General features: G+C 44.5%; 1 protein-coding gene across 2 annotated transcripts in view; it reads right to left on the minus strand.

Annotated features, from left to right (window-relative positions):
- Positions 1 to 342: 342 nt before the first annotated feature.
- The window catches only part of LOC115052943 (chloride channel protein 2), a 94,188-nt gene continuing 82,416 nt past the window's right edge, over positions 343 to 12,114 (minus strand). For both annotated transcript variants that reach the window (XM_029517439.1, XM_029517438.1), the window contains 4 exons: positions 10,383 to 10,421; positions 8,412 to 8,516; positions 5,001 to 5,087; positions 343 to 1,790 (listed from right to left, as the gene is read on the minus strand). In XM_029517439.1, the coding sequence (XP_029373299.1) occupies positions 1,596 to 1,790; positions 5,001 to 5,087; positions 8,412 to 8,516; positions 10,383 to 10,421 (426 nt within the window). In that variant the 3' untranslated portion in view covers positions 343 to 1,595. The remainder of the gene's footprint in view (positions 1,791 to 5,000; positions 5,088 to 8,411; positions 8,517 to 10,382; positions 10,422 to 12,114) is intronic.

The following is a 12,114-nucleotide window of genomic DNA, read 5'->3' on the forward strand; positions in this document are numbered from 1 at the left end:
TCTTAAAGGACGTAAAGAGAAGAGGCGCAAAAAGCAAAAACAAAATGGAGGTGAAAACGGAAGACGGAGGGATGGAGGAAAAGGAAAACAGATCGATGAGCTGAGAGGACGCTGACCAGCAATTATATCCACATGAATTTTTAAATACACAGTACTCATACGTTATCTATCACGCCTGGCTGCTCGACCAATCACAGCCCACGCCGACTGGACTTCCTGCTTTAAACAGCCCTCCGCAGCCTGCACCACTGAGGCGACTTGTCATTGGTCAGGCGGGTAAATGTGACCGGCCGTTGGTCAGTCACGGCTTTGCTTTAGCAGTTTTTGCGCCAGCTGATCTGACTTCTGTTTTTTTTTTTTTTGCTCGCCGGCCTCGGCGCCATGACGTCATAGAGCTGGTCAGCTCAGCTAACACGGCGATCGGGGGCAGACTGATGAGAGAGCTCAGAGCAGCTGCTTAGGCAACGATGTCTTCATTCTTTCAGCCATCCATTTGCTCCCTCCCTCTCTCGCTCACTTCCTGGCTTCTCCGCCCGCCCCAGTCTCCTCTGAAACGGTTATTAAGAGCTATATTTAGATAAGCAGAAAAACCTCCAGTCCCAGAGTGCGTTTGTGCGTATTTCTACGTGTCTTTGTGATACAAAGCAGCGGCTACAGTGTGAGAGGAGTGCGTAGGTTATGAAGAGGGCTACAGGTGCTTCTGCTGCAGCCGGCAGGCATGTCTGCTTGCATAGACTGTACTCTCATCCTGACCATTACGAGAAGCTGAGAAGAGCAGGAGAAAAAGGGGGAATAACGGAAGCCTGAAAACACAGAAAACTAAGGCATCTTTCTGTAGGTGAGTCAAAAGCTTGACGGCTGGTTGAACTTTAGTGTCCTTTACAGAGTAAGAGTGTATATGGCAAAATTCCAGTTAAACTCAGACCACCTGATCAGTCAGAAATGAAATTATTCGAGCAGGAAAACAAGAGACTGAGATGTGCTTGAAAGGCAATAAAAAAAAAACAAAAAAAACAAAAATCAGATAAGAAATAGTTGCTTGCTACCGCCTTCGTCACGCACACTCGCATTTTCTCATTTCTCACGCTCACACAGCACACACACATACGTTATCCTTCCTTGTAATCATTGCCCAATTTCTCTGTTTAAGTGGAAGACCAGTTCACAAGAAATTCCTGCAGGTCCAAACTTTGTTCTCAACTCTAAAGATACACGAGAGTCCCTTTTTTTTTTTTTTTTCCAGCCTGTTCCCAGTCCACCAACAAGCGTCTTCTTTCCCTCCTCCTGAAGCCACATTCACTCTGCTGTGGGTTCCCCAGGGAAAATGGAGAACAGGGCACAGGGTGAGTAGTGCCCCACCTTCCTGTGGAGTGTCTGGCTTGGTCAGTGCAGGTGGTGGGGAGGCGGTGGAGGGGGGAGGGAGGAGCAGGTGAGGAGTTGAGAGGGGAGGCTGGCGCAGCAGTACAACTCTTTCCAGAATTAAATATTGATCCTAAGCCCTGAGGATTTTTGCATGTTTGTGGCTTTGGGGGAGTTAGAGACCTCGAAACCTCACTCCTCCTCCTGCTCTTCCTCCTCCCTCCTTTACTTCCCCCTCACTGGGACTTCTCGTCAGATTCGGAGGGGGTGTGTTCGCGGGGCAGCGACATGCTCTTGTGGCGGTCCCACAGCTTGTGGAGCTCGGTGGTCTCGTTCTCGCTGCTGCTGGTGCCGCTGTCGCGGAAGCTGGCCAGAGGAGGACGCACCTTCACGCCTTTCACTGTCACAGAGCCCTCGATGGCCTTGCGAAGCTGGACGAAGAAGAACAAGAAGAAGAAACCGGTTAGAAAAGAACCCAAAACCGGGCAGGAAACGAAGCCATGGAGACTTTTTACACACACAGGATGACATGGACCGTCCGGCTTCTGTAGAACTACAGTTAATTCTTTATCACCGTTTATCACCAAAAACACAATGAGATGATTCATCTAATGTCCAACTGTTTCTGTTCTTTTTCTAGTTAAACAAGATTTTATCTCCATTTGGTTTGATTTTTGGTTCGCACAGATTTCTGAAAATCTAAAGCTCACTGAGACTCATCATTAGTTTCTGCCAATTTTATCTCCACCACTGAAACAGATCTTGTAACAGCCTGTGAAATAGAGCTGCTCATGATATTATTTAAAAACCAAACACAGTAAATAAAAATAATCTTCCCATTCATCCCCTAAAATGGAGGGAAAAGTAAAATTCACACATGGACGGACGGATAATTGTACAGTTGGACACATTTCTGGTGGCAGAGAGAAAGCCGGGAAGCGGTGAAGTGCACGTTCAGCCTCCAGCTTTCTGCAGCTTTCGTGCAGGCTTCCGCTCGATTAGTCCGAGTAGGAGGCACGTCGGAACGCCAGACGCTTCTCCAGAGGACGTTTGACGGTCAGTTCTCACATCAAACAGGACAGAAAGTCTGATCCACCTCAAGTCGCCGATGCAGTTCAATCATTGTTTGATCTATCTGTACTTTCTTACAAACTGTTAAAAGTGTTTTTCTTTGCTCTCAAGTCAGTTTGAGAGCTGAAGTGAGTACTGAAGTGTTGCAGGTTTTATCAGTCTGTTTTGTATCCTCTATATGAAGGCCACTAATGGAAATGGAGGTTCCTTGGTTAGGTCACGGTGTAAGATCATGTCAGTTTGCTGTCTGATCTGCAGGCGACTTTCTAAGTAATTTGTTTGGGGGGGGGGGGGGTCATATGGAAGCGGTCACAGTGACTCACTGTGGTTTTTACTGAAGCACTTTACAGGATCAGAGCGGAAGAGAAGCGAGAGACAGAAAACATGTGCACATTCATAAATGTGTGCAGCTCAAAGTGCCGCCTCCGCAGCAGAGTGGATTAAAAAAAAAACAAAAAACAACTGACCACACAAGGTCAGAGAGCACACGACCGCTCCAAACTACAGCTCAGATCAACGGATCCGACACTCCAGCGACTCTGACGTGAACACCGGAAGTGAAGTTTGATTCCTATCTCTACAAAAGCATCAGTCCTGAGCTGTTGGAGTCCGTGAACGCACCACTAATGTTCAAGCTAATGTTACATTATTCTGCAGATGGTTTATGTATTTTTTTCAAAGATTTTCCATTTTTTTTAAATCTCAGTTTAACCTGAAAATGTCATACAGGATCAGTAGTTTACAGCGTTTATTTATTTTATATTTTTTGTGTCGGATCAGCTGTTGATGTCCAGCGATAAACAAGGTCAGACTCTCCTTAGATGTTGAGAAAATGCAGAAGTTATTTATTGGCATTATTTTTTGGTAACGAGTCACTCTGTGCTTTTAGTAAATGATTCCAGCTATTTATCCGACAAACACAAGGGCTCCTACAGTGTTATGAACTTCTGTATTAATGCAAACCGAACATTTCCTGCTGCTTCGACATCGAAAGCATCTCACGGGCGAAACTTTTACACAAAGTACGTGCAGCAAATGCAGATAATTTGCAAGCGAGCTCAGCACTTCGATCAGTCATCGAAGACGCATCTAACGTAGTAAACATCGGACAAAACATGCAGGAGGAACAAGAGGAGCGGCTGCCGGGAAGTAGATGATGAAGAGCTGCGGGCGACAGGCTGCTTCTCAGCGTGCCCAGCTGTTGGCAGACTCAGGCTGTGTGCAGCATAAAAATCAGATGGAAGAGGAAAAATGATAGTCTGACCTCCTTATTATTTGTTTAGCTGCCTTCAGACCTGCTGTATTAAACTGCCAGGAGTGAAAACCCGCAGATTAACACTTTTTATTTCTTCCATTCACAACATGTAGTTTCCAAGGCACAGAGCAAAATGTGCAGACATTCTGATTTATTAAAAAAGTGAAATAATTCAAATGCTTTAATGATTATTTCACCTCAGCATGACGGAGTTGTTTGTCTGATGTCTGAAGGATTTGATGCTACAGAGCACTGAGGAGAGTCTGAATGCTGCAGCATGCGTCTTTCTCTATGTGGATATGATATAACAGGCTGTCTGCAGAGGCTGGGCTTCATCTCTGATTTTGTTTTTTGTTTTTTTGTCGTTTTTTTGTGTGTGCGTGTCCGCTTGATAGAGCGCAGAACAAAAACGAGTAAATGTCAGGGACAGGCGAGCAGCACTGCACTTAGCAACAATCCTCTTGCCACTTTCCGGCCAATTCGCGAACAGAGGAGAGGTTTTGGGTTGTTTATGAGGCCGTGCAGACGGAGGGAGGGGGGCAGGGGGGGACAGACAGGAGAGACAACAGAAAGAGACAGCCATATTAAGCAGCCCTTTCTCTGTCACAGTACATAAAAGGCAGGAGGAGGAGAATCAGCGTTGATTGAAACGTCTTTGTGTGTGAAGAGTGTGCTGACAGCCCTCCTGATGTTCATGACAGTGATTTTACAGTTACCAAACCACCAAAAGATGAATGTGTCATGATTTTTTTTCCACGAAGCCGGGATGAGAAACAGTCACGGAGAAACACGGATCAGGTCTGACATCAAGAAACCACTTAACACCTAATGAAGTGCTTAAAGGTGTGTCACCCACCGGTTTGTGATTTCGAAACCTCCAGTTTGTAATTTGGCTGTCACCTTTTTGTTTATGTTTTTTTTTTTTTTTAAATAAAAATCAGCACAAAGCCACAGAGGATGATCTCATATCTCCGGCAGGAAATGTGCCAGGTGGAGAAGGCGGAGCTGAGGAGGAGAGAGTCTCTCAATCAAATGGTAACCACGTCATCTCCTGCTTTTTAGGGCCTATTTTCCTCCAAATTAGACCGTTGTTTAAAAAATAAACATCATGTTGTCTTGAAGGTGACTTGAAACTAGAGACTGAGACCATAAACTCAACCAGAAATGGCTTGCCAAGTTCATAAATCAAGTGAAAATAGGGACATTTTCCTATAGACTTCAACACTATATTATCTCTGTTTATAATCAGTGGTGCAGTGGAATGCAGTTTTAAGGAGCCACTTTTACATAAAGAGCACACCAGAAGGACTCTTACCTCTTTGAGGGAAACCACTCCGATGAGACGTCCAATGCTGGTGACGTAGGCGTGGTCAAGGCCCAGCAGGGAGAAGATGGTGTGTGTCTGTGGGAGAACACAACAAAACCATTAAAACAAACAAACAAACAAACAACAACAACAACAAAAAACAAAACACCATCCAAACTGGAGAAAACGAGGCACTGCTGACTTCAATTAGCAGGATTCATTCAGCTCGTTGGATATTCAGCTGAACAGAATACGGTCGCTTTGGGAAAGGTGTCCTGGCGACAATCAGCGAGTCCAAGCAAAGCATGATGGGAAAGACTGCTCAAAGTGAAGAAAGAGCTTGTTAAAAGGAGTTTGATTTTGAAATAACCAGTAAAATACAAAAGGAATAGATCGAATTTGGAGAATTTTTATCAACAGAAGAAACGTGACAGACAAAAGTGAGGAACTTTCTATTTAAAGACATTGTGGAGCTGAATGTGTCGCAGCGTGAATTTTTCTGTGTTCAGGTGAAAGTGACCTTCCAACATGTCCTCAGCTGTGGAAACCACTTTCTTGTTTGAAAAAGGCCTCTGGCGGAGGAAGAGATAAGCGCCGCGGGGGATTACTGGCTCAAATCCCAATCAGCTGGTGGACCAGGCCAACCGGGGGAACATGCAGAAAGTTTGTAGCTGCTCTGACGCCGTCATTTGTGCCACTTTGGTCCCAGCTGATAAGTCAGAAGCTGAATTTCTGTCCCCGTCCGACTGAGGGGTCAACGCCAGGCTGTCTTTACCGAGATGGAGAGATGGGCTCCATCTTTTCTATTTTCGATCAGCAACGATCGCGTAACGACGTTAGCTGTCTTGGTGTTACTGTTGGTGATGGAGAAGTAGCTTTATCTTTAAAAACACTAAATGTTCTGCGGCGGCTGAAGCTGTCGTCGGTCTCATCGCTGTCCTCCATGTTTCTGCTTTGTTTTTCAGCTGTTGTAGGATGAGGATGTCGGTTTCATGTGATCCTCTGACCACGTTTTGCTTTATTTACACATCACTCCACGATAAGCTCTGCGTCTGCTGATGCAATAACAAGGTATCACCCGAGGAGTCATTAAAGTTTCATTTAATCTCATCTTCACCACTGGAGACAGCGAGTGGGAGTGCGGCTGCACGGCTGCGAGCAGCTAAAAGCAAAAAGAGGGCTGAAGCCAACTGGCCTTTTTCTTCTCAACCCTTTTAGTGTTTGTCGGGACTTGCTGCTTAGTTAGAGTAGACATTTGGGACATTTGACTTTGATCCCGTTGTTCCAAGCGAATGGACACCAGTGCCAAGGAAAAGATTGTTCAGCCTTTTTAGGCAAAGCCCATCTGAAATGATCAGCTGTAAATCACCGATTCGAGTTGCCATCAGGGGCGTCTCTCTTATGTGTTATCATTAACGTCTACAGATAAATTTCTTCTGTCATTTCTTGCTGTTTTTCAGTCTTTTAATGGGTTCATATCTACAGAGCAGTGGATGTGGTCTTTATCTTATCGCCACTTTATGTTTGAACAGCCTTCATATGAAGTGATGTCTGAACATTCATTTTTTTTTTGGCTCTGTGAGATTGTCTGCAGAGAAAAGTTGCCACAGAACAGTCAGTGTTTTTTTGGGGGGTGGGGGGCATACATGACGTGGCTGAAGGCAGAGACAACAAATCTAAGTCACCTGTCTGCTGGTTTTGCTGCGATGTGACTGAATCTTTCTGTTTGAATTACAGCTTCCCTTCTTTGAATAACTGATGGAATAAATGATTATAATGAAGCGACGGCAGCTCGGGGCATCAACAGAGAAAGAAACATACAGACGCACAAGAGCGGAGTAAACAGTAAGGCTGGTGGATTCAGAGAGGCTGAACGGGAGAGACGCACACACACAGGGCTGTAGTGGAGGGTTGTGTTTAATATGCTGAGGGAGATTGTGCGTGGTATTAGCTTTTGGCAGCATGCGGCGGAGGGAGGGGAGCGAGATGGATTGGTGCAGGATCCCTCTCTTAAATGTTTAAAGAGTGTTCACACAGAGCCCAGAGGACTGGGAGCGGGGGGGCGGGGGGGTATACAGCAGGTAGCATTATGAATGGAGGACATTAGGTAACACCACTCGTTGTGTGTGCGTGTGTGTGCGTGTATGCTCGGTAGGAAAAGAGTGTTTAAACATTGAGGGTGTGTGTGTGTGACTGTGCCGCAGTAAGAACACAAACGGTGGACAAGCGCGAAAGAAACAAAACCTCTTCTGCTCTGTCAGTTTCTCCGTCACACAGTGTGTGTGCCACATTTCAGATTTAAGACAGTTCACTGAGGACAGGCTGTCTAACTGGGGACCGAAGTTAAGGTGTGTTTTTTCTTGGATTATATTCACCTGACTGACTGAATCTTCTTACGATATAAAAATGCTTTGGGCGCCTTTGGTAAATTCCAAAGTTTTAGTGGGACAGCAGCTCTGATGAATGTCCGCTGACCGTCAGAGAAGCTTTATGAATATGTTCCTTTTGCGCTGATGGATTACGCTCACATTCAAACACAAACAGATTAAAACCAGTCTGGCAGTCAAACACCCTGATGTCCAAGTTCACTGACATTTGGGCTCACCAAGCTCACAAAGCAGTCATTTTTACAGGCAAACTTGGCTTTACCCTTCTTCTGAAGCACCCTCTGCATAGGAAGACCATAACTCAAAATAACGCGATTGTTGACGTTTAGTGTGTCGTTATAGTCACATTAATCCTCGTTGCAGGACGGTGGATTGCTTTGAATCAATTTGTTATTGCACATCTGAGCTAAAATGGGGCCGAGTTCCCTAAAGCTCCATTGTTGGTCCTCATCCGTCCTCATCTGCTCAACATCCTCATCTTTTCATTAACTCAGACGAAGAGAAACGACTGAATTATGTCTCTGCATTGACATGGCTGACATGGCGACCTCCCAAAGGGTCACTGTGCCGTTGCATCGAGCAAACAGGGATTTAGAATAACGTGTGAAGAGTTTTATCCTCCCGTCCAGGCCTTTCGAGAGCAGCACCAGTCGATAAGAACAAGATATGAGGGACATGTCGAGCACTACGGCAGCACGGAGGGATGCAACCTTGAATTCACTGCTATTCAGTTGCAGCTTCTTCTATCTCCAGTTTTTAAATTCCATTTGTGTGTTTTTATAGTCGCCTGCTTCTTTTGTATCTTGCCTACTCGTTGTGTTGTTTGGCTTAAGAGGTGTTACACAAATGAACTTGACTAAAAATCAATGAGCATAACTGCTGATGCACATGTTCCAGTTATTCTACAATACCAATCACAACATATCCGATTTTAGCGGTATCACTGTTTTATCAGCGTGTACAACCTGAAACACAAAACACACACAGTGCAAAGGTCGAACAAAACACAACCGGATTCAGACTGCAAACAGACCTTGTGTAGCGACGTGCGCTCCACCAGCTGGAAAGGAGCCGGGTCGATCTTGCAGTTGTTGAAGTTGACCTGCTCGTCAAGCTGCTTCTCCTCCCACTCTGCGATCTGAAAACATCACAGAAGAAGAAGACAGCGACAGTGACAACAAAATAAGAAGAGACAAAGTAGGGAAAGGAGTCTTTATGCCATTCAAGGGCTTCAGCAGAAGACTTTGTAAATAAGTTGGAACCATGACGGAGGCGATGTGATTTAATAAAAGTTGACTCCCGGTGCTTTTTGATTGACTCCAAACCTGAGAGTGACAGAGTGTGAAATAGCTGCTGTCAACACATGATGTCTTTATGTCTAATCAGAAGTCAAAGCCATTGAATAATCCCACACCTCCTCCTGACAAATCACCTCCCTCTGATAGACAATCAATGGACCGGACACGGCGCTGAACGACTCTATAAATCATCAGACAGCTATGACGACGGATGGCGAGGAAAAGCGAACGGCGAGCGACGGCCGACGCACGATGAGCAAAACGATGAGAGTTTTTGACGAAAGAAGGGAAAAGAAAAAGGGTGGGGGGGGGGGCTGGTGGAGGTGGAAAGCGTGAGGAATGTGCTGCTGACAGAGAGGAAATGAGAGGTGCTGTTGATAGATGAATTATGAATGATGTCATATCCAAAAATATAAGACTCCGGGGTAATCTATCCGTCTGGGGATATTGAGAAATCCGAAAAACAGAGCGTGACCTCATCGAGCGCTGCGGTTCGATCTGGACAAATAGAGGTTTTTAAAAGATGAACTCCTTCGGCTTTGATACAGGAGCTGTTGGAGGAAGTGATCTGGTTGTCTTACTGTCCAGAGGAATAAAACCAACTCGGAGTTATCAATGATGTACGCCTTTAAATCTCTTCTTGAAATGATTTTTTATATTTACCTTCTAGTGAACGGTTTTGTGTTTTGGTTTAATCCTAGTGAGTAACTTTTTCATCCCCGTCAGTTCTTTTTGCGATTGATTGATTGTGATGTTTTTGTTTTTGCCACTTTACTCTCTTATTCTCAGGCCATTGGTCTGGTTTTCTTTTTCCTTAGAAAACTCTTTACGACTTTAATATAATTTGTAATTTTATATTATTATTACTATTATTATTTCCTCCATGCACACGAGCTTTACTTCACACACACAAACACTGCGTCACTGTTACTGTTGCTTCTCCCCAAAGAAACAAATATCTCCTAATTCACAGCGGGAACGAGTCCCAAGTGTCCCTCCAAACAGACCATAAATAAAAGGCTGTGGTGCTACAGACAAGTCGCAGCCCTTAAAAAATATTATCCTCCTTTCTTGTTTGGTACAAACTGTCACCATTTCATATATTAATGCTGCTTTTATTCATTCATTCATTCATTCATTCTGCGTCCGGTGTATCTTGTGTTTGGTACTTCATTGTTTCTTCTTAATGAATAGAATAGAATAGAATAGAATCCTTTATTGTCACTGTTCACATTGTCACCAACATTAACTGTGAAAATATGCTTAGCAGCTCCACATGGCAGCGAGAAAGAAAAACAAGAAAAACACAAAAGCGCGATATCTCAATAAAAACAATATAAAATATAAAATATAAAATATAAAATAAGTATTTCCAAGGTATGATAAATACGGGAATGGTTATGATAAATATGGGAATGGGTATGATAAATACGGGAAACAGTGTATACTGTAGTGCAAAAGAGTTTACATTATGGCAATGTCATTATTTACAGCAGGTAGGTGTCTTTGGGGGGGAAGGGATATTGCACTTGGTAGTGAGTGTGGCCATTGTCAGTCTTTGGGTGGGGGTGGGGGTGGGGTGATGGCTTTGACGGCCTGGAACAGTCTACCAGACTATTCTTTCAAAATGCCAATAAAGGATCAATCATTCATTCATTCATTCATTCATTCATTCATTGGTGTGCCTTTATAGCTGTCCATCTTACCTCTCTGATGGTCATGTCGTCCTCCAGATCTGCATCATCCTGCACAGAGGAAACAACGTGAGAGAGCAGTGAGTACAGAAAACTGTATAAACGAACACACACACAAATACGAAGAAACCCCAAATGTCAACAAAAAGGGCTGTACACAAACACATGAGCGGTGATAAAATGGTAAACAGTGTTGTTCAGCTGGTTATCATCTCCACGAACCGCTACATCTGTGCACAGAAGGTAAAGTGACACGGTGGAAACACATCATCGCCCATGCATCACATCGTAAGTGTCGAGACAGATGGACAGAAATGGAATGAGCGACTAAAAGACTACAGTACATTTAATGAGTGCGTGGGATGTGATGTATGAGATGTCAGAGCAGATGATCATTATAATGATGGATGCGTCGCGCTCGCCGAGCTCACGGCTCACAACTGACAGGCTGAGGCCGTTTGACGCGCCGGAGTCAAACTAGCAACCCGTGTCCCTAAACACAGAGGGAACGGAGGTCGGTGGGACGGAAATGTTCGAATGACCCGGTGAGACCGTTCCAACGGAGTGTGTACGCAGCTCTGTGTGTGTGTGTGTGTGTGTGTGTGTGTGGGCTGTGAAATATGATTTCAAAGTGTTCAGTCTTGTGCTTCTTGTGAGTTCAGGTATTTGTCAGGACTGAAAGAAGGAGGACACAAGTGTGTGTTAAAGAGACCGAGAGTGAATGATAGTGTGTGTGTGAGACATCGGGCCTGCTGGGAGCCCTTAGCTCATTTATTTATTCCCATCGCCGTGGTGACTGACTTGTTGGTAACCCTAGCAACTGCTGCCGCAGGGTAAAAAAAAAAAAAAAGAAAAATAAAAGAGGTGCCCTACTGTAGCATTATGCAAGCTGAGGCCAGACGTGCCTGGAGTTAATGAGACAAAGCAAACACGTGCACACACACACACACACACACACACACACAACTTGATCGCCGCCGTCTCACTGATCGTTCTGCTTGTCACACAACATAAGGGCACCCTGAATGTCGGCGGTACACACTGCTGTTGTTCCTAGACAAAATGTAAACTAAAGAAAGATGGGGGGGATCGGATCACCTTGGCACTTTGTGTGTCTGTGTGAGTGTGTGTTTGCAGAAGACAGTGGGTTTTCTAAGAGAGAGAGAGAGAGTGCATGCAAAGCAATCACTTTCAGAAAGATTAGCTGCTCCGTGAAGAGCAAACCTCTGCTGTCACAGTGAGTGTGTATATGAGTCAGGTCAGTGTGGAGTGTAAACTTTGTGAGTCTGCATGTGAGCACAAAAATTAGGCACATTCAAATGACATTTGAGTGTGCAGTCTGTGTGTGTTGTGTGTCTGCGTGGGCTGTGCTGACAACAGGCCGATGAACTACTATTGCTTTGTGTGAACGCTCTGGGGCAGCGATCCATCTTTACCTCTGTCCACTGAGCAGATCGTCCAAGAGTGGAACACACAATCTAACACAACTGCATCACATTCACATGATAAAGTCAGGTAAAGTGTATAATGAGGTGTGATGATGCTGGAAGTTTGGAGAAAAAGGAGCCTCCTCTCTGGGATGGTCCCGTCTGTATTCAGCTTATTGTAGATAAAAAAAAAGTTGTTTTCTTTACTCTTTTCATTTCTGATGAACAATAATTTAAAAATCTAAAAGGGTCCTGTTCTTCTAGACTACAGAATGTATCTACAGTTAGTAAAAATGTGGAACGTTTTGGTTTCATAA

Source organism: Echeneis naucrates, chromosome 13 (genome assembly GCF_900963305.1).
Source record: "Echeneis naucrates chromosome 13, fEcheNa1.1, whole genome shotgun sequence".
Classification (NCBI taxonomy): domain Eukaryota; kingdom Metazoa; phylum Chordata; class Actinopteri; order Carangiformes; family Echeneidae; genus Echeneis; species Echeneis naucrates.